Source organism: Manis pentadactyla, chromosome 19 (assembly GCF_030020395.1).
Source record: "Manis pentadactyla isolate mManPen7 chromosome 19, mManPen7.hap1, whole genome shotgun sequence".
NCBI lineage: Eukaryota > Metazoa > Chordata > Mammalia > Pholidota > Manidae > Manis > Manis pentadactyla.
This window is the reverse complement of record NC_080037.1, coordinates 2,243,052-2,266,626: the sequence shown is the minus strand read 5'-3', so window position 1 is coordinate 2,266,626 and position 23,575 is coordinate 2,243,052. Positions and strand designations below refer to the sequence as shown.

General features: G+C 36.3%; 1 protein-coding gene across 11 annotated transcripts in view; it reads left to right on the top strand.

Moving 5' to 3' along the window:
- Positions 1–23,575, top strand: part of DCAF6 (DDB1 and CUL4 associated factor 6) — a 117,358-nt gene that overhangs the window by 8,815 nt on the left and 84,968 nt on the right. For 10 of the 11 annotated variants that reach the window (XM_036898881.2, XM_036898796.2, XM_057494947.1 and 7 more), the window contains exons 2-3: positions 5,422–5,483; positions 16,048–16,140. The exons of the other annotated variant lie outside the window; for it this stretch is intronic. In XM_036898881.2, the coding sequence (XP_036754776.2) occupies positions 5,422–5,483; positions 16,048–16,140 (155 nt within the window). The remainder of the gene's footprint in view (positions 1–5,421; positions 5,484–16,047; positions 16,141–23,575) is intronic. 11 annotated transcript variants of the gene reach the window in all.

Here is a 23,575-nt window from a genome sequence, read left to right as displayed (position 1 = left end):
ACTTACCTTCCCCACTCCCAGAAGCTGCCCGGAGCACATAGCATTAAGATGATGAGGTGGTGGTGAAACCACGTGGATGGTGTATTTGACTGAACCCAGTTAAGACCTCTATTTAAAAATTAGACTTGTTAGGTGGGTGGAGAGACCTTGTAAGTAAGTTCCCTTTCTTATTAAACCTGCCATCTACCAGTCCGGAGTGGAGTGACCTGCCTTGTTCTTCAGTTTCTCCCTGCCCTCTGGTATAGGGACTGGTTTCACATTATATCCAGGAAGCTTCCAGGGAGGTTGTGAGCCAAGAAATGGGAGAAGCAGAACCCCTGGGAGATATACAGACATATATTCACACAAAGATTTGTGGCTGGTATTTGACCTTTTATGATCGTGGGAACTCATTAAGCTGTTATTATAAAGTTCTCTTCATGGCTGATGCTGGGACTTAACATCCATTGGACAGTTGGGAAGGGAAGATGGTTGTAAACTGGGGGTAAGAAGGATAAGCTTGAGCCCATGAAGACAGATCTGTGACAGTTCTCATTGTCTCCAGTTCTATTCCAGGCTTTTTATAGGTACTTTTTATCAGATTGTCGGAGAAGCTGACAACCCTTTGTCATGGACCAAACACACAATTGGCCCAGTATTCCAAGAAGCTGCAGGAGGATGCATGAGAAGGTGGGACAGTTTTAGGCCTAGTTGCTGCCCTTCTAACAAGGTGAGCCATCAGATAAGTAGCAACGTGTATAAGCAATATGAGCATCAGCTCCAGCCTTCTGAGCTTAAAAATCAAATGGCTGTTGCTTGCTTCTACCTGCCAGTCTTGTGCAGAAATGACTGGTGATTCATCCTAACAGGAAACATAGGGAAAGAATCCAAGAAACATAGCTCAGTATGAGTTGACGCATGTCAAAGCCACTACACTTACTATCCCTTGGTTATTGCAAGGTTCATGGTAGGGCGGGTAGGGGGTTTCCTGCCCTACCCTCAAGTGTAGGCAGTTTACGCTCTTATCCTGTGGAACGGTTGCCTTTGCCTGACATGGATGTGAGGTTCTCCAGCCTCTCAGAGGTTGTGGACCTTTGCTGAGGCCCTCTTTGGCAAGGGTTCCCCAGTGGCTGAAGGCTTTTGCTTCCCAAGAGAGAAGGGCCTTGAAAGTGAATGGAATCACTCACAAAGTGAAATGAATTTCCATGCCTACCAGATAAGAACTCTCTCAGGTCTCCTGCCCTTTTACTTTAGCGTTTCTTACGGTATTTGGTGGGAGCTCATGGAAAAGAGCTGGTGATTCAAAGCCGACTGCCGCTCTAGGATCCAGAGATTCTAAACTGCCTCTCTAGCCCAGAATTTGCCTTTAAGCATTTGCTTGAGTTTTCACTGTTTTCTTTTTACACACTTTGATGGCAGTCACCTCTGTGTCCTTTGCTCTGTCAGAGGTGAAACAGTTCTCTGTTTTGTCCCTTACAATAAAGATGATGTCTCCCTTCAGGACAAAGGTTGGGCAGGTTTGCTTGAAACGTAAGATTTGGGTCCCTCAGTTCAGGGTTCCTGAACTGTGATTCAGATCCACTGTGTATACCGTATGCACACTGGCTGCCCTGCATTGCCCTGTGGGAACCAACGTGAACCTGAAGCTCATACTTCTTGACAAGTGCAGTCCTTTGCCTCTGACTTAGAGTCGGGTTTTCTGCCAGCATCCATGAAACGAAGGCAGGTACCCTGTTAGTTTGGTAGCAGGTCATACTCTTCACAGCTCTTTATCACAGGTATGGGTTTATTTTAATTTGAGGGGGGCGCTCAGTTCACAGTTCTTATTTTATGGTGGTTTCAGATATTTCTTGATAGTGTGTTTAATAAAAGAGTAGAAGAAGTTCACATAAGGTTGTTCTGGAAGCACATTTTATTTGATGTGTGGATGATGCAATAATTTTGATCTCCAAATTCACATACAAAAATATTTTTCAGGAACCATCAATTTAATGTGTCATGTTTCAGTGTATGTTTTCATGTGAAAGTTTTATATATGAGTTCTTGCTGGAAGAACTCACTTTGTATTCTATTCTCTTATGTCCCATCACCATTTTCTCTGGACAGAAATGACTACTGCTGTGTTCTCAAACCCAGATTAAAAAATTTGGGAAAAAATGTTTTCAGTACTTTGTTTTAGCGTTTTAATGAATTTTTAAAATTGCTTTCATGTTACTTGAATACTTTTTTAATTGAAGTATAGTTGACATACAGTATTTTATTAATTTCAAGGGTACAACATGATTGGACAATTGTATACATTACAAAATGCTCACCATGGTAAGTGTAGTTACCATCTGCTACCATACAAAGCAGTTACAGTGTCATGAACAATCCCTATGCAGTACTTTAATCCCCATGACTAATTTATGTTATAATTGGAGTTTTCTTCCCTTTCACCTTTTTTGTCCATTCCCCATTTCCCTTCCCTGTGGCAACCACCCATTTGTTTTCTGTATTTATGAGTCTACTTCTTTTGTGTTGGTTGGTTTTAGTTTGTAGGTTCCATTTGTAAATGAAATCATAGAGGATTTACCTTTCTCTGTCTTATTTCACTTAGCAGAATACTTTGTAGGTTCATCCATGTTTTCATGAATGGCAAGATTTCAGTCTTTTTTATGGTTGAAAACTTTGTATGTATATCACACTGTATATATACTACATCTTCTTATCCATTCATGGACACTTAGGTTGCATCCATGTCTTGGCTATTGTAAATAATGCAGCAGTAAACATAGGGGTACATATGTTTTTTCAAATTAGTGTTTTTGTTTTCTTCAGGTAAATTCCCAGAAGTTGGAATTTTTAGATCATATGGTATTTCTATGTCTGGTTTTTTGAGGAACCTCCATACTGCTTTCCAGGGTGGCCACACTATTTTACATTCCCACCAACAGTGTAGGTGGATTCCCTTTTCTCCATATCTTTTCTAATACTTGTTATTTTTTTCTTTTTGATACTTGTCATTCTGACTGGCATAAGGTGATAATTCATTGTGGTTTTCATTTGCACTTGCTGGTGATTAGTGGCCTTGAACATCTTTTCATGTGTGTTTTGGCCATCTGTATGTCTTCTTTGGAAATATGTCTGTTCAGGTTCTCTGCCCATTTTTAATCAGATTGTTTGTTTTTTGGTGTTGGATTGTATGAGTTCTTCACATAGTTTGGATATTAACTCTTTGTTGGATGTATCATTTTTAAAAACCTCCCATGCAGGTTGACTTTTCATTTTGTCACTGGTTTGTTTCTTTTGCTGTGCAGAAGCTTTTGTTTAGTTTGATGCAGTCCTGTTTGTTTATTTTTGCTTCTGTTTTCCTTGCCTGGAGAGACATACCCAGAAAAAAACTGCTAATGCTGATGTTCAAGAATTTATTGCCCATATTTACTTTTAGGAGTTTATGGATGCAGGTCTTATATTTCAGTCTTTAATCAATTTTGATCTTATTTTTGTTGTTATGGTAAGACAGTGGTCCAGTTTCATTCTCTTGCATGTATAGCTGTCCGGTTTTCTTAGCTCCACTTACTGAAGAGTCTTTTCCCCATTCTATATTCTTGCCTCCTTTGTTGTAGGTTAATTGACCATATAAGCAAGGGTTTATTTCTGGGCTCTCTGCTATGTCCCATTAATCTGTATGTCTGTATTTTTGCCATTACTATTCTGTTTTGCTTATTGTAGCTTTGTAGTATTAGTTTAAAATTAGGGAGCATCTTAGCTCCAGCTTTGTTCTTTCTTAAGAAAGCTTTGGCTATTCAGGGTCTTTTATAGTTCCATACAAATTTTAGAATTATTTGTTCTAGTTCTGTGAAAAATGCCATTGGTATTTTGATAGGGTTTTCAACCAGTCTGTATATTGCTTGGGGCAGTACAGCCATTTTAATAATATTAATTTTCTCTATCTATGAGCATGGTATGTCTTTCTGTTTATTTGTGTCATCTTCAATTTCTTTCATCGGTATCTTACAGTTTTCAGAGTACAAGTCTTTCACCTCCTTGGTTAAACATACTCATAGGTATTTTATTCTTTTTGATGGAATTGTAAATAGGATTTTCTTAATTTCTCTTTCTGCTGGTTCATTATTAGTTCATATAGAAACAACAGATTTTTGTATGTTGATTTTGTATCCTACAACTTAACTGAATTCATTTTTAGTTCAATAGTTTTTGGTGGAGCCTAGGGTTCTCTATATACAGAATAATTTATTTCTTAACCCTTAATTTATAACTCAGTAGGATTCCAAGCCTACTGTTGGTGAAAAGGAAAAAAATCTTTTTATGTTTACTATAGTCAGCATCTTTTTAAAACTTAAAATAAGATTTGAAAACTTAATTATATAAACTACAACCTAGTTCATGAAAGTATGGAATTTCTATAAGTTGTTTTATTCCAATAAATTTGGAACCAAGAGCATTCCTACCCCCCCGCCCCCCGCCCCCCCCACAAAATTTAACCCATAGCCCTATTATCAGTTATAAGCAAAGAGAAAGAAAGAACATTTGGCTTCAAGAAGAGCTTGATCTTTATGTTGAATGGCGAGAAAACATAGTAGAAAAACCTGTCCCTTGTGACAGTATTCCAAGAGCATAGTCAAATTTAATATTTGAGATCTCATCAGCCTGATTACTTTGATAATTATCGTTCTTTGTCATATATGCAGCTTGCTTTCATTACAGCTTCTGAATAAACATGAAGCTTTTTGGTTCATCTTTGGTAAAGATGGTTCATTTCTTAAGAGGAAACATTTCTCTTTTAAAGAAGGGTTTATTTTTGCAGTATTTTAACTGTTTTGCTATTGATGGACATTTAGACTGGTTTTATATTTTTCTGCCACATTTCATCATTGTAAAATGAACTTTTTGAAAGTGAGATGTGTTTAAAAATAGGTGGCACCCTACACAACACTATTTGCCACCCTGTTCAAAATTGAAAACCCTATCCCTCACCTCTAGTCCTCTCTTACCCTTTCTCTGCTTTATAATTCTAAGCTTTCACCAAGTGATCTATTGTTTATGGTCTTTCAGTGACCTCACTAGAGTGTGAGGATCCTTTTCTGTGTTTTTTTTTTACCATCTTATTCCTAGCTCCTAGAATACCACCTGGAATGGAGTGAATACTCTGTGTATTTGCTGAATGAATGGATGAATGAAGGGAACATTTGAGTGTTTACTGTGGTCCAGACACTGCTAAAGCCCTTTGTATCTTTGACTCGCTTAATCCTTACAGTAACCACAGGAGGTAAGTAGGGACTCTGAGGAAACCAGGTCAGTTTGCCCAATATCACTCAGCTTATAGACAGAGGAATTGAAGTTAGAGCTTGAATCTACCTCACGCCAGGTCCTGGACTCTTAACTTTTAAGTCACCCTTTGCACAGCAATAAATGAGTTCTTTCTTTCTTTTGAAACAGGAAGAAGAGAATTTATCCAAAGATTAAAACTTGAAGCAACCCTGAATGTGCATGATGGCTGTGTAAGTAGTGGTTAATTCTCAATTTTGATCCTATGTGTTTAATCCTCAGGGTTCGAACGTATGATGAAATGCCCCAAATCTCCGAGAAGAGATTGTAACTAACTATAATAAAATGAGAATAAAGTTTTATGTTAAAACATTTTGAATTTAGTGAAGTATGTGTGAGTTTTTTTACACTGCAGATGGGTTTTTTTTTTTAAGTTATCATTGATACACAATCTTCTGCACCGATTTCATATGAGCAACATTGTGCAGATGGGTTTCTAATATCACCCTTGGCTTCCAACTTTTTCACTCTATTGAAACTGCTTTTGTGAAGGTCACTAGTGGGCTTCATATCTCCTGACCTAACGATCATGTCTTAAGAAACTTTAGACAGTGGTTGAGTATATCTCCTATTTGGTAGTATCTTTTCTCTTGGTTTCTCTTGGTTTCTCTTGGTTTCTCTTTCTCATGGACTCCCTTCTATTACCGCCTTCTTAGCTGACACCTCTACTTCTTGACTTCCAAATGTTGGTTGTATTAAGACTCTGTCCTGGCTCCTCTCACCCTGTTATTTCTTCACTTTTCTAAGTAATCCTATCTAGTCCTATGGCTAGAAAACATGACTTCCACCTCTTCACTCCTTCTCAGAACTCCAGGTTCATGTGTCCAGCTCTCTACTTACCATTCCCACTTGCATACCTAATAGGCACCCAAGATTTAACAGGGCCCCAACCAGACCCATTTCTTTTTAACTTTTATCATGAAAATTTCAAACATGTTTTTCTTCTATTCATTACCTGGATTTAACAGTTACCAAGATTTTGGTACATTTTCTTTTTCTGTTTCATTTTTGTTTTTTCTTTCTTGCTGAAGTATTTCAAAGTAAATTTCAGATAGTATGTCATTTCACCCTTTTATGTAGTCTAAACACCATGGACATTTTCTTATATAATCAAAATGCCATTATATAATTTAATAAGATTGACAATATCATCTAATACACAGTCTGTAGTCAAATTCCCTCATTGTTTAAAAATGTCTGTTTATACTTGTTGGTTCAAAAGAGGATCCAGGTAAAGTCTATACCCTGATTGCTGTGCCTTGTAAGTCTCTATTATTCTAGAGCAGTCTTCTCCTTTTTTTGTCCCTGTTGTTGACCTACTGTAGAAGCCAAGTCAGTTTTCCTATAGAATGTTTCACATTCCAGATGTGGATTAGTTTCTTGGGTATCCTATTTTTTTCCATCTTTATTGAGACATAATTTACGTGTAGCATTGTATAAGTTTAAGGTCTACAATGTGTTGATTTGTTACGTGTACAACATACTCAAAATGATTCCCATGATAAGGTTAGTTAACATGTTGGTCACCTCGTGTAATTATCATTTTCTTGTGCTGGTGGTGAGAATGCTGACAATTTACTCTCTTAGCATCTTTCAAGTATACAGTACAGTATTGTTAATTATAACCACCATGCTGTACATGAGATCACCAGAGCTATTCATCTTATCACTGAAGTTTGTAATTTTTGAACATCCCCCAGTCTCCAGCAATTACCAATCTACTCTCTGTTTCTATGAGTTTGACATTTTTATTTTATTTTTAATTTTAATTTTTTTATTGAAGTATAGTTGATAATATCAATTCCAGCCATCTTATTTCTTGTGATTGGAGCACTTAGTCCATTTACATTTAAAGTAATTATTAATAGATAGGTACTTATTGCTATTTTGTTGTTTGCTGGTTATTTTTGTAGTTCTTCTCTGTTACTTTGCCTCTTGCTCTCTTCCCTTGTGATATGATGATTTTCTGTAATGTTATGCTTAAATCCCTTTCTCTTTATTTTTTGTGTATCTATTATAGGCTTTTGGTTTGTGGTTATTGTAAGGTTCATACATAGTTTTCTGTATGTATAACAGTCTAAGTTAGGTTGATGGTTGCCTAATTTTGAACACATTCTAGAAGTCCAACTTTTTTATTATTATACCCCCTTCCACATTTTAGGTATGTCCTAATTTGCATTTTTTCAAATTTTTATTTAGTGTATCCTTTGACTAATACTGTGTATAATTGATTTTACTACTTTTGTTTTTTGAACTTCATAGTCACTTTGTAAATGATTGATCTACTACCTTTTACAGTAGGTTTGTTTTCACTGATGAAAAACATTTAAATTTAAAAACATTTCCATCTAAGCAAGTCCCTTCAACATATTTTAAAAGGGCTGGTTTAGTTGTGATGAATTCTTTAACCTCTGTTTATCTGGAAAACTTTTAATCTCTCTTTAATTCTGAATGATAAACTTGCTGGGTAGAGGATTCTTGATTGTAGAATTTTCCCTTTTAGCATTTTCAATATTTTCTGCTTACCCTTTCTAGCCTGTAAAGTTTCTCCTGAGAAATCTGCTCATGGCCTTACAGGGTTTTCCTTGTAGGTAACTGCCTGCCTTTCTTTTGCTGATTGTAAGATTTTGTCCCTATCTGTAATCTTTGCCAATTTAGGTATTCTGTGTCTGCATGGGAACCCCCTTGGGTCAGTCTGGTGGCTCCTGTGGCCCCAGGACCTGGATGTCTGTTTCCTTCCCCATGGTGGGAAACTTGGCAGCTATTTTTTTTTCAAATAGACTTTCTACCCTTTGTTTCTCACCTATTATGAGAATGTTGTTTTATTTGGAGTTGCCACAGAGCTCTCTTAACATCTCATTTCTTTTTTTTTCTTCTTAACATCTCATTTTTATAAATTCTCTTTGTTCATCAGCTGGGTTATTTACGACTACCTTGTCTTCCAACAGGCTGATCTGTTTTGCATCCTCTAGTCTACTATTCATTTTCTCTATTTTTTAAATTTTGGTTACTTTATTCTTCAGCTCTGGTTCTTTTTAATGTATTTTATCTCTGTTGACATCTTCCATGACATCATCTATACTTTTCCACAGTTCAGTGAGCACCTTTGCCATTACTTTGAATTTTTGGTCAGGTAGATTGCTTATCTCCATTTCAGTTAGCACTTTTTCTGGTGTTTTGTCTTATTCTTTTGTTCGGAACACGTTCATTTACCTCCTTGTTCTGTCTGGTTGTCTTTGTTTCTATATATTAAGTAGATAAGCTATGCCTTCTGAAAGTGTATATATACTTCTTGAAAGTAGTGGCTTTATGTAATAGGTGTCTTGTGGTGTCCAGAAGCACAAAACCCCCTGTTCACCAGAGCCAGGTGCTCTAGGGGTATTCTCTGTTGTGGCTGAACCACAGCTGATACTGGTGGGCTGTGGGCAGGGCCTGCCCTCTGCCTGTCTGCCAGCAATGGTAGATCACACTGCTATGCATAGCCTGTGTATGATGCCTAGCTTTTCTTCTATGATGTGCTGTGGCAGGGTCCACTCTGCCTGGCTGCTAGTAATGGCCAGCTGTCACTGGGCCGGGTGTGTGGGGTGGGCAGGTCTGCAGGGGAATGCTGGGGCTGAGCAAGCAGGGTAGGTGGGGCTTCAGAGCTGCCTCCACAATCATCGGGCCAGTTGGGCTGCAGGAGGGCTGGAAAAGTGGGGCACCTGCCAGCGCTTTCTCCTCCAGAGACAGCTCCCACAGACTCCTACCTCCTGCACACTTCCCAAGGCTAGCGAATCTTAGAAACTGCTGCCTCTGTGTTAGGTTTCAGAGGGGTTGACAGAACAGTCTGGTCCTCCACAGCAGTGCACCAAATCTCACTGGTATTCAGACTTACTAATCCTCAAAGCCCAGTGCTATCAAGACTCATCTTCCCAGAGCAGATCCCCAGGTCCAGGAGTGCCCTGTTCTAAGCGTTTTTCTGCTCCCCACTTAGTTTCTCTCTGCCTCCGGCTTATGGATTGGGATGGGGGAAGGGATGGGATCCTGACTGATGGTGGTTCTGCACTTTTACCCTTCTCAAAATGGCCTTCTCTTTTTTTGCGAGGTGTAGTAGGTTTGTTCTGCAGCCTTCAGGCTGTTTTCAGAGTTAGTTGCGTTAGATGTAGTTGCTTCCTTGGTGTGTACGTGGGAGGAGACTGTCACAGTGACCTCTGTTCTGCCATTTTCCTCCCCCTTTTTTCCAATTGGGCATTTTTAGATTCCTCAAATAAGTGATACTTTAGAGTATTTGTCATTCTCTGGTCCTCCGTTCATCCATGTTGTTGCAAATGGCAGGATTTCCTCATTTGTTTGTGGCTGAGTAATATTATATGTGCCGCATTTTCTTTGTCCCTTCATCACAAACACTTAGGTCCTTTCCCTTCTTGACTATTGCGAATAATGGCGCAGTGAACATGGAAGTGCAGGTAGCTTTTCAAGGTAGTGATTTCATTTCCTTCAGATATTTACCCAAAAATGGGATTGCTGGATCCTATGATATTTTATTTTTAATTTTTTGAAGAACCTCCACACTATTTCCATAGTAGCTGTACCAGTTTACATTCCTACCAACAGTGCACAAGGGTTCCCCATTCTCCACATCCTTACCAGCACTTATTATTGCTTGTCTTCTTCGTATTTATTTGTTGATGTATAATTGTTCATAATATTTCTCTTACCTTTTATCATTTTATGTTATCAATTGTAATATCTTCTCTTTCATTTAAAATTCTGATCTTCTCTTTTTTCCTTGGTGAGTCTTAAGGTTTGTCAGTTTTGTTTTATCTTTTCAAAAAAACCAACTCTTAGTTCTGTTGATCTTTTCTATTGTTTTCCTACTTATAATTTCTGCTTTGATCTTTGTTATCTCTTTCCTTTTGCTAACTTTGGAATGAGTTTGTTTTTGTAGGTCTTGACATATAAAGTCATGCTATTTATTTACAATCCCCTTTTTTAAAAATATTGGTTTCTATTGCTATAAAATTGCCACTTAGAACTGCTTTTGCTGCATCCCATATGTTTGTTTGCATTTTCACTTGTCTCAAGGTATTTTTTTGGTTTTTAACTCATTATTTGTCTGGGAGTGTGTTGTTTGATATATCCACTCATTGATGAAATTTCCCATTTTCTTCCTGTTACTGATTTCTGGTTTCATAACATTATCATCAGAAAAGAACTTGGTGTGATTTAATTCCTTTAAAATTTTCTAATACTTGTTTTTGATCTATCATGATTTGTCCTGGGACATGTTCTCTCTGCATGTGAAGAATGTGCTGCTGCTGTTGGACAGAATGTTCTGTGTATGTCTGTTAAATCCATTTCATCTAAAGTATAGTTCTAGTCTCATGTTTCTTCACTGATTATCTGTATGATTTATCCATTGTTGAAACTGGGGTATTGATGTCCTCTCCTATTGTGTTGTTTCTTTCTCTTCTCAGGTCTGATGTGCTCATTCTTTTTAATTTTAGACATTCTGATAAATATTTTGTGATATCACATAGTGGTTTTAATCCCCTGCCCTATCTATTTTTACATTTTCATCTGTATCCCACAAAATTCCAGTACCTTTTTTTGTTTTAATTTTTAAGACTGTAAAATATTGGACATGAACAATCATATCACCTGAAAGTAAAGATAGTTTTTACTTCTTTTCCTGTCTGGACTCTTTTTAATTTATTTTTCTTGGCTATTGCTCTGTTGAATAAAAGAGGTAAGACCAGACATCCTTTTCTTGTTCCAATCTTAGAGGGGAAGCATCCGTAGCTATGGGTTTTTCATAGATGCACATTATCAGGTTGAAAAGTTCTTTTCTGTTTTGCTGAGAACCGTCATTAGGAATTTTGGGATTTTGTCAAATGTCTTTTCTGGATTTATTGTGATCATAAGATTTTTCTTCTATAGTTTGTTAATATCATGAATTACATTGATTCATATTTGAGTGTTAAGCCATTCTTGCATTCCAGAGATTGCATTCCATGACCCATTTGCTCATGATATGTTATCTATTTTTATATAATTTTATTCAATTTATTAAAATTCTGTTTTAGAATTTTTGTGTGTTCATTAAGGGTCCATAGTTTTCTTTTCTTGTACCTGTGAGTTGGGAAGTATATTGTCCTCTTAAATTTTTTGAAAGACTTGGTACAGAATTCTCATTTTTTTTTTTTTTAATGTTTGGGAGACTTCACTAGTGAAGCCTTCTGGTCCTGATTGGAAAATTCTAACTATAATTCCTTGATAAAAATAGACTATCTTGAGTGAATTTTGTATAGTAAGTGTGTTTCAGGGATTTTTGTCAGTTTTATCCAAGTTGTTGAATTTATTGACATAAAGTTGTCTATACTATTACCTTATATGGTTAAATATTTGTATAATGTGTAGTTAGTGATATCACTTCTCTCATTCCTGATGTGAGTAATATGCACCCTACCTCTTTTTTTTCCTTAATTAGTCTGGTTAGAGGTTCATTTTGTCTTCCCAAGAACAGGATTCTGGTTTCATTAATTTTTGTTTTTCTGTTTTCTGCCTTACTGATTTCTGTTCTGATATTATTTTCAATCTTCAACTTTGTGTTTCATTTGCTCTTTATAATTTTTTGAGTGGGAGCTGAGGTCATTGACATGGAACCTTTATCTTTTCTAATGTAGGTGTGTTAATGCTAAAAATTTCCTCTAAGTGTTGCATTAACTACAACCCATAAATAGAGGAATGTTGTACTTTTATTTTCACTCAGTTCAAAGTACTTTTTAATTTATTTTGTAATTTCTTCTTGTGACTGTCTATTATTTCATAGTTTCCAAACATTTACTTTGTTAATGATTTCTAATTCAATTCCCATTTTGATCAGAGAACATAATTAGCGTGACTTTAAGACCTAAATATATTGAGATTTTTTTTATGGCCCATAAATAAATATTGTCTATATTGGTAAATATTTCTTGTATACTTAAAAAGAATGTGTATGCCATTGTTTTTAGTTACGTTAGATGTGAGAGTAAATCAGGTCCATGTTATTTCATCTTTACTGAAAGTGGAAGTCAAATTCTTTTTTTATTCTTAGGTATGCTTCACATATCATAAAATTCATCCATTTTTAGTGTGCAATTTAGTGTTTTTTTAATATAATCATAAGGTTGTACAGTCTTTACTACCAATTCCACTCTATTTTCACTGCCTGAAAAGAAAGTCCTTATCAATTACCATTCACTCCCATTCTAACTCTATCTACCTGGCTGTTAGCAATCACTAATCTACTTTCTGTGTCTATAGATATGCCTATTCTGGACTTTTTTTATATAATTGGAATTATATAATATGAGGCCTTTCACACTGGCTTCTTTCACTTACCATAATGTTTCCAAGGATTAGCTGTGTGCATCATGTATCATTATTTCATTTGTGGCTGAATAATATTTCATTGTCTGGACATTTTGTTATGAGCACATGGGCAGTCATTTTGTTTATTCATTAGTTAAATATTTGGCTTGCTTCTCTCTGGCTCTTTTAAATAATGCAGCTGTGGACTTTTGTGTACAGGCATACCTTGTTTTATTGCACGTCACACATAACTGGGCTTTTTACAAATTGAAGGTTTGTGGCAACCCTGTTTGAGCAAGTCCTTTTGTGCCATTTTTCCAACATCATTTGCTCATTTTGTGTCCCCGTGTCACATTTTGGTAATTCTTGAAATATTTCAAACTTTTAAATCTATATAAAATTTTAATAAATATAAAAATTATTATATTTGTTATAGTGATCTGTGATCAATGATCTTTCATGTTACTGTTGTAAGTTGTTTTGGGCTGCCACAAATCATGCCCATATAAGATGTTGAACTTAATAAATTTGTGTGTTCTGCCTGCTCCACCGACTGGCCGATCTATCTCTCCCTCTCCTCAGGCCTTGCTGTTCTCGAGATAGAACAATATTGAAATTAGGCCAGTTAACCCTGCAATGGCCTCTAAGTGTTCAAGTGAAAGGAAGAGTCACACCTATCTCACTTTAAATCAAAAGCTAGAAGTCATGAAGTTTAGTGAGGAAGGCACGTTGAAGCCAAGATAGGCCAGAGCTAGGCCTCTTGCACCAGTTAGTCAAGTTGTTGAATAGAAAGGAAAAGTTCTTGAAGGAACTAAAAAGTGCCACTACTACAGTGAACACATTAGTGATAAGAAAGTGAAACAGCCTTATTGCCATTATGAAGAAAATTTTAGTGATCTGGATAGAAGATCAAAACAGCCACAGCTGGTTGCCTTCGAGTTCCCTTAACTCAAAGCCTGATCCAGAGCAAGGCCCTAACTCTCTTCAATTCTATGCGAAGGCGGAGAGAGGGGAGGAAGCTGCAGAAGCAAAGTTTGAAGCTTGGAGAGGTTGACTCCAGAGGTTTAAGGAAAGAGGCCATCTCCGTAACGAAGAAGTACAAGGTGAAGCAGCAAGTGTGATGTGGGAGCTGCAGCGCGTTATCCGGCTGCACCAAACAATAGATTTTCAATGTAGCTGAAACCGCCTTCTATTGGAAGAAGATGCCACGTAGGACATTCATGGCTAGAGAGGAGACAGTGCCTGGCTTCGAAGCTTCAAATGTCAGGCTGACTCTCTGGTTAGAGACCAACGCAACTGGTGAAACCAGCGCACCTTTGTCATTCTGAAAAATTCTAGGACCCTTAACAATTACGCTGACTCCACTCTGCTCTGTACATGGAACAGTGACACCTGGATGGCAGCACATATGTTTACAACATGGTTTACTGAATATCTTAAAGCCCACTGTTGACATTTACTGCTCAGAAAAAGAGATTCCTTCCAAAATACTGGTGCTTGTCGTTAACGCACCTGGCCACCCAGGGACTCTGATGGAGATGGACAGGATTAATATTGTTTTCATGTCTGCTAACATCCATCTGCAGCCCATGGATTAAGGAGTCATTTCAACTATCAAGTCTTATTTATTAACCAATACGTATTGTAAGGCTGTAGGTGCTGTAGCTAGTGATTCTAATGAATCTGGGCAAAGTAAATGAAAAACCTTGTAGAAAGGATTCACCATTCTAGATGCCATTAAGAATATTAGTGATTGATGGGAAAGGGTCAAAATGTCAACATTAGCAGGAGTTTGGAAAAACATTCCAACCCTCACTTTGTTGGGGTTCAAGACATCAGTGAAGGAAGTAACTGCAAATGTGGTGGAAACAGCGCAAGAACTAGAATTAGAAGTGGAGCCTGAAGATGAGACTGAATTACTGACATCTCATGATGAAACTGTCTATGGATGAGGAGTTGATACTTATGGGCGAGCAAAGAAAGCGGTTTATTGAGATGGAACCTACTCCCAGTGAGGATGCTGTGAAGATTATTGAATGACAGCAAAGAATTTTTATTACATATACTTATCTGATAAAGCAGCAGCAGCTGGGTTTGAGAGGATTAACTTCAATTTTGAAAGAATTTTGGGTAAAATGCCATCAAACAGCATTACAGAAATCATCTATGAAAGGAAGGTCAGTTCATGTGGCAAACGTCACTTGTCTTATTTTCAGAAATTGCTGCAAGCACTTTAACCTTCAGCAACCACTACCTCTTTGGGTCAGCAGCCATCAACATTGAGAAAGGACCCTCCATCAGCAAAAATATTAGAACTTGCTGAAAGCTTGGATGATGGTTAGCATTTTTTAGCAATAAAGTATTTTTTAATTAAGGTATATACATGGTGTTTTTAGACATAATGCTATTGCACACTTAGTAGAACATGGTATAGTGTAAAAGATAACTTTATATGTACTGGGAAATCAAAAAAGTCCGTTTGCCTTGCTTTATTGTTCTATTTGTTTTATTGCAGTGGTCTGGAACCAAACTCCAATGTCTCTGAGGTCTTCTCTACATGTTTTTGCTTCATGTGTTTCTCTTGGGTATATACCTTGTTAAGGAATTGCTGGGTCATAGAGTAACTCTGTTTCAGTTTTTGAGGTGCTGCCAAATTGTTTTCCAAATAGGTGTACTGTTTTATATTCCTACCAGCAAGGTAGAAAGGTTCTAGTTTTTTGACATCCTCACTAACTCATTATTTTTTGGTTTTGTTACATTAAAAAAATATATATTACAGTAGTGGGTGTGAAATGGTAATTCATTGTGGTTTTGGTTTTCATGAAGATCGATAGAAGTTTCCTTCTAAGAGTTTTATAGTTTTGGCTCTTATGATTAGACCTTTGATCATTTTCAGTTAAATTTTGTGTATGGTGCAATTAGGTGTCCAAATTTATTCTTTTGCTTGTGTTATGTTAGTTAGCCTAGCACCATTTGTTGAAAAGACTTCTTTCCTCATAAAATGGTCTTGGACCACTTGTCAAAAATTACTTGACCACAGATTGAAGGGTTTATTTTTGGACTCTCATTCCATTTCATTGATTCATATGTCTATGATCATGATGATAACACATAGCTATAATTACTATAGCTCTGTAGTAAGTTTTTCTAATTCCTTTTTAGGTCACCCGGTTTTGTCTCAGGATATAAAATTAATTAAAATAAATTTAAACAATAAAAGAAACTCTCAGACATTTCATTGTGAATTTACAGAACATTGTGTTTGCTAAATGGAAGTCAGTATGCATTTTCAGCATGATAATAGCCTCATTAGGACATAAATTTTGAATCTTCAATTAAGTGAAAGATACTTGTTTTTGTTTCTAGTTTTCTTAAATTTGTTATTCTCTGCTTTCTTTTTAGGTTAATACAATCTGCTGGAATGAAACTGGAGAATATATTCTATCTGGCTCTGATGACACCAAGTTAGTAATTAGTAATCCTTACAGCAGAAAGGTAAAGTGGTTTAAAAAAATCTGTAATTTAATGATAGAAAAAAAATCAAGAAATTATAATCATGGAGGGGGCATTTGTAACAGAATCCTTCTTATTTTGCTAATTTTCATTATGTAATTTGGAAGTTACTACATTCAGATCCTTTAGTTTCATTAGGAAAATTCAGCTTAGATTTTGTTAAGCTTTTTTGACTCTAGAATATTTAAATATGCTTCATTTTATCCACATGGATAAAGTTACCAAAAGTGGCACTATCTCAATAAGCCATTCTTTGGGGGACACAAAGACAATGTGATTATTTTTCTTTTATGCTCATAAAATCTAATCTTCAGCCAAGCAGTTTAAGAAACTAGATTTTGTCAGTTTACAGATAGTGGCCAGATCCTAGTGAAATGCTCCATGACATCCATGTCAATAAACTGGATATCATATTGAGTTTTAATTAGGATTGTGTTGTGATTTTTATTGGCCCTTCTTTTAACTGCTTATATAGAGGAAATACACAGCAGCTTATATCAGAACATGTTATTGGCAGACCAGAGTCTTAATATTAGCAATATTATGGAATAAATTATGCGCTGCTTATTTTTACTGGTTTAAACAATTAAGATATTTAAATAAATGTTTGTGGTCCTAAAGCCTAAAAAGAGGTTCATATTGAGGCTATCCTTGATTAAATGATAGGTTATAACTATATTGCAGAGGTAACTTTACTTAATTTGTCCTGACTTGGCAGAGGGAAAATTGCTGTTTCGAATCCTATTTGTTTTAGGTCTGGAATTACTAGGATAACCTTGTATTTACAATAGAGAAAATTTCTTTGAATACTGTATATGTGGAATGCCTTTTGATTATCACTATCAGAATTTTAATACTTAGTGACTCAAAGTGTTTATCTATATACTAATAGAATAATTGTTTAGAAAAGATGCAGAGCCTCACTGTTTTTTTTAGTTGTGGTAAAATGCATGTAACATAAACCACCTTAACTGTAAGAGTTCAGTTCAGTGATGTAAAGTACATTCACATTATTGTGATACCGTCTCCACCATCCAGCTACAGAGCTTTTCACATCTTGCAAAACAGAAACTCTGGACCCATTACACAGTAACTCCTCATTCTCCCCTCCCCCAGCCCTGATCACCACCTTCCTGCTTTCTGTCTCTGTGAATCTGACTACATTGGGTACCTCATATAAGAGTTTACGTAGTATTTGTCCTTCTGTGACTGTCTGTTTCACTCAGCTTACTGTCCTGAAGGGTGAGCCATGGCGAAGCTAGTGTCAGGGTTGCTTCCCTTTTAAGGCTGAATTATATTCTGATGGATGTCTAGACCACATTTTGTTCATCCAGTCATCTGTCAGTGGACACTTGGATTATGTTTACCTTCTGGCTATTGTGAATAAATGCTCTATGAACATAGATGTACAAATATCCCTCCAAGTCCCTGCTTTCAATTATTTTTTGATTATACCCAGTGGAATAATTTTTAATGATCTGATTTCTCCTTTGCTTGCTTATTTAAAAAAAAATGATATTCACTTGGATGCACGGTTCTCAATAGAGTATGTATATTTGAAAAGTGATTATTCTTCCTCATTTCTAGGTTGAGAAATGATTAATCTGTTAATACTTCTAGAATTTAAGTATAACTGTCTTTTTCACAAAGGACTTTAATAGATCTAAATTTGCTATCTCATAGGAGCTTTTTAAAAAATTTTAAAACATTGCTGATTCATAGGAAAACAAAGTTTTTTGATTCTGAGTCAAATATTACTTGTTCTTACAGTTTGACTATTTTTAGAAACTGTGCGTTCATGGGAAGATGAGTTTATTCCAAATAAATTAAGCACTTTTTAAAAACAGATTTAAGAGATTGGAGCTATTCCTTAATAATAGTGTCGTATCTTAATTGTATATCATAGATCTCAAATATATAAAAAAGAACTTTCTCTTTCCAAAAATTACAGGCTGATTTATTTGGATCAGTCCTCCTGCTGAGAACAACTAAAAAATGCTTGTTAAATAACAAAAAATTGTCCTAAAAGTAACAAATAACTGCCTTGATAGTAAGTATCAGTCCATAATGGAGGGGAAAAGGTTAATCTAGAGAAGTGAGCATGAAATACACTGTCACTCTGGAGATATTTGTCAATATTAGCATATACAAACTTTAGTTTAGATGGCCTTGAGTGTCAAGGTAGATGGAAGCAAAGCTGAGGACCTGATTCAGATATGGTTCCTATAAAAGACTCTCCACAATACACTGGGCCCCAAAGGGCAACATCCTTAAGGTATAGATGAAACAGAAGGAAGTTAGCCCTCATTGAAAGGAATAGAAGGGATGTGAACTCCACAGTCCGAGCAGGTTTATTGCTAAACCTGATAGGGACCTCTCTGTTCTGGCGAGCAGAACAAGGAAAAAGGGGTCTCTTATAAGCCAAGAAGCTTTTTATGGCTGGGTTTTTGACAGGCTTTTGGAGGAGATGGGTCAGGGAATAGGTGGGCGGTGGCTTGCTGACGTGTCCTCCACAGAATGCTTGTAGCCCAGGTAAGATGAAAACTAGGTCTCTCTGAGATGGTGGATGGACTTATTCAAAAAGGCAGTTCTCCCATCTGGATTCTATCACCCAGGTTACCCTACAGCATCTTCTGTAGAAGATATCCTGAGTGTATTGTGTTTGCAAAGTTTTTCTTGATTTGGCCTCAGCCTTCTACCTATAGTTCTCAGAGCATAAAATGTTGTTTCTTTATTCTATGCTTTTGTTTGGACTCTTGTCTCTTTGTGGATATTCTGTTTTCCCAGGCACCTCCCAGGTACTTGGCAGATTTAATTTCATCCTTCAAGTATCCGCTCTTACCTGTGATGCACCTACAGTTTCCCTAGACAGATGTAGACATCCTTCCTGTATGATCCCACTGTACTTTATAGATAACTCAATTATTATGTTTGTTTGCATGTTACCATTAGACTATGAATTCTGTGGGATAATGACATTTATTTTTCCTTTTTGTTTCTTTAGCACTTAGTAAATTACCTGCCATGTAGTAGGTACCTAATAAATATTAGAAAAAGAAAAGTAAGACATTTCTATGTTCATTTTCTTAGACAGGGATATGGGTTGGGTTTGGAGATGGATGATTTTTACCAAGAGGTTGAACAACCAATATCTTCTACCTGGATAATCTTGGACCAAGCTTGAAGTTTGGAAGTGCTGTATTTGGCATGATGAAGATGGAAAGAGATACCTGCTTGGGTAGCTAGCTTAGTCAAAGTAACTTAATGATCAGAACGGGATAGCTGTTACAACTAGTTGTCCTTCACATTTATTACTAATTACAGTTATTTATATGTCATTTTCATCTTAGTTTAAGTTATTCTGCCAACTTCTAACTCTCTAGGCCATTATTCTTAGATGTTTTCTGTGTAACAAAGCAAAACAGAAGTAATAAAATAGCAGTAGACTCATAGACACCGAGAAGGGACTAGTGGTGATCAATGGAAAGGGTTAGGGTGGGACGGTGAAGGCAATAAAGGGGCACAATAATTTGCAGTCACAATGTAAGTTTGTCACAGGGACAACAGTACAGCACGGAGAATACAGTTAATGGTTCTATAACATTTTACTATGTTGATAGATGGTGACTGCACTAGAGGGGGTGAGGATTTAATAATATGGGTAACTGCTGAACCACTGTGCTGTATATTTGAAACCAATGTACGATTGTATATCAATGATACTTTAACGAAAAAAAATTGATTGCAAGGCAAAAAAAAAAGAACTGTAATATATTGATCCAAAGCACAAAGAAGACAATAAATACAACTACCAAAAATTACAGTTGTCGGTAAGACACATCATTTTTTAATGAAGCTTATTGCTATTTTCCTCCAGTAGCATACACACCTGTATTGGTTGTATGGATTTAGTTTCAACAGTTAACCCTTGTTGAAGTTACTAGCTGTATACACATGAGTACTGTTCTAACAACAATTAGCTATTAATAAATTAGGGAGGGGATAGTATAAAAATGATGTTAACATGGTAGGTAGGGGTCTGATAGTAGGTTATAGCCTATATTAAGAGTTTATATTTGAGTGTAATTGAAATAGTCATTAGAGTGTTTTAAACGTGCAGGTTTTCAATTTGAAAAGATGGCTGCTGGGTAGAGAGTAGAGTTTAAAATGAGAAGTAGGAGATCAGAGGCAATTGAAGTAACCCTGATGAGAAAGGGTGACTGCTTAGACAAAGGTAATGGAACTGAAGGTGTGAGAGGTGCTTTGGAGGAAAGTATCTGGAACATTTGCTGGTGGATTTGATGCAATAGAGGAGGGAACAAGGAATGGAGGATGACTCCTTAGTTCTTGGCTTGAGCAACTGTAGGGTGGATATCGATGCCATTGTGACGGGGAACCCAGGGAGGGGAGTAACTTTGGAGAGGGACATTTGAAATCAAGAGATTCATTCAAAAGGACAGGGCTTTAATTTTTTACTCTCTATATCTTGAATACTTTATAAAGAAATCCTTTTTTACTTAGGAGTTATGTGTCCGTGCACATATTAGTGTATTGAGCGAGGTTCCTGCTTTTGTTTCTGTAGCTATACATAAACCTATTAAATGGAGATAAATCACAGATTGTTAAAAAATAATGTCAGCTAACTATGACTAAAACAGAGCCAAAGGCCTACCGGACTGAGACTAAATATATACACTGTGTGAAGTGACTTATATGTGATTACCTACGAAAATATGTTAAAGGCCATGATCTATCTTGTTGAAAGGCTTTTCATCAGTTATCGTGTATGTTGTTGTATCCTAATCTGCCAGATCTTAGTGTCTTACACTTAAAGAGATGAATGAAAGATTTTAAAACTTAACAATTTTTTATTCTCCTTTGGCTTTGGTTGATGTAGCAAGGACCCCTCCATGACCCTAGGTATATGTACACTAATAAAAGTTACAGTGGAATAGTTTGTGATCCTTAGCAAGTCCTAAATTCAGTGATAACCCTGTAATCTAGGTCTTAGGTAAAGTGAGGTTATGTAAATACTTAATGTAAAGTGGTCAGGGCTAGGATTTCTACCACATTTATGTTCTCAGTTATGAATTTGACAGTTGTGTTATGCAGTAAACAATCACTTAAAACCAAACCCAAAATAAAGTTGAAATGTTTTCCAAATTTTGTTTTAAAATTTAAAAATTTACAGAAAATTTGAAAAAAATAATACAGTGAGCATCCACAAATAGATTATTTTTGAAGCATTTGAGAGTAAGTTGGAGGCATCATGTGCTTTTTTCTTAAGTACTTGGGCCTGTATCTACTAAGAGCAAGAACGTTACCCTACATAACAATATGCAGTCACCAAGCTCAAGATGTGTAATATAGAATATGGAGTTGATCTTCATTACTGTGGATTCCAAATTGGCAAACACACCTAGTCACTAAAATTTATTTTTAACTCTTAAATCAGTAAAGTGCTCTCCTGGGCGTTCATGGGCACTCACGTGTACAGAGTGGCAAACAATTTGAGTTGCCCAGTGCCCATATCCTCATGTCCTCAGCCAAGGTCAAACGGTGGCCCTCTGCTTCTTGCTTCAGCTCTCATACTATAAACATATTGTATCATTTTTGTGGTATATTTAATGTTACATTTTTTGCTTTTTTGTGCCCTGTTGATTTTGCTATTTAAAATGGCCCTGAGTTACTATGCTAAAGTACTGTCTAGTGTTCTAAATACAAGAAGCCTGGGATGTACCTCATCGAAGAAATATGTTAGATAAGCCTAATTTAGGCGTGATTTCTAGTGCTTGTGGCCAGGAGTTCAATGTTAATGAATCAGCAGTATACATTACATAAGGTGTCTTTAAAAAAAACACATACAAGGTTATGTATTGAGCGGTTGATGAAAATGTGACTTGAGACTCACAGGTCCTAACCCTGTATTTCCCTGGGAGCCATGAGTCAGGACTTGCTAATTCAGTATCTGTGGTGATTTTAAACAGAAGTAACAGGAATAATGCAAATGGACTCTGCTGTTGTCCCATGCATGATGTGTGTGTGTGTATGATTGGGTATGCTACATATACACAACATAATACATGCACATATGTTGTCCATACTCAAATTTCCCCATTTGTTTCAATAATGTTCTCTGTCACCACTGTGCCCCTTTCTATCCAGGCTCCAGTCCAGCGTCATATATTTCATTTAGTAGTTGTATTTCCTTAGTCCCCTTGAGAACAGTTTGTCCAGTTTTTTGGTCTTCCATGACACTGGTATGTTAGTTTTGTGTTGTATCGACATATCAGGCTGTTGTCTTATAGAATGGCTCTCAGTTTGGATTTGTCTGATTGTTTCTTCATGAGAAGGTTAAATGTAAACATTTTTGCTAAGAATTTTCCACTGTGATACATGGCATTTTGTCCCCGTATTGGTGATGTTAGGTTTGATCTCTCCGTGGTATAGATTTAACTTTTGTAACTATAAGCTACCTGTGAAGTATGTTGAGACTTTGATAACAATCTTTCATACAGTGGTTTTAGTATTAGTTGACTCTTGCCTTAATCAGTTATAATGTAGTTACATAGTGGTGATTTTTAATTATGTCATTCCTCCTACATTTATTAATTGATATTATTCTGTAAATAAGAGCATTTCCTTTGCCTCTGCTACCTTTTGGAAAAATTGCTATAGGATTATAGATTTTTATTTTTATTCAGTATATTATAATCTGTCATTGACATTCTTTTTTTTTTTTCACTTATTAGCTGGAATAATTTTATAGTTATACTTTCCCTATTTACAATTTTGTTACTTCATAATTCATATAGGAAAGGTGGCATTCTTTTTTGATGCTCAAGTGATCCCAGTTTGTTCAGTGGGACATATAAAGCCAACTTTGTGTCCATTTTGACATGTTCCTTTTTTTTCTTAGCATGTTTTTAAAGTACACCAGGTATTCCCATTGCATTAGGTTTCCATTATACATTGTGGGGGATGTACCACAATTTATTCAACCAGTCTCCTGTGTTTTGCTTTTATAAATAACTCAGTAAATAACTTTGTGCAGTTTTTTTTTTTTTTTTTTTTTTAAATGTTGGAGGTGTATCCTCAGAGTAAATTCCTAGAAATAGACTTGTTCTGGTCAAAGGATGGAGGCATATGTGGTTCTGGGAGGTATTGCTAATCCCTCCCCGTTCGTCTTTGTACCGTTCAGCACTCCCACCAGAAATGTTTGAGAGCCTATTCTCCCCCCCAGACTCACTCTTATAATGTGTTGTCCAGCTTTTGAATTTTTGCCAATCTAAAAATTGAGAATTAGTATGTCAGCATTGTTACAGGTTGCATTTCCCTTATAAATAAAGTTGGATTTTTTTTACACATTTTTTAGGGCTGCTTGTCGATCTGTGGACTAGCTATTGGGATATTTTGC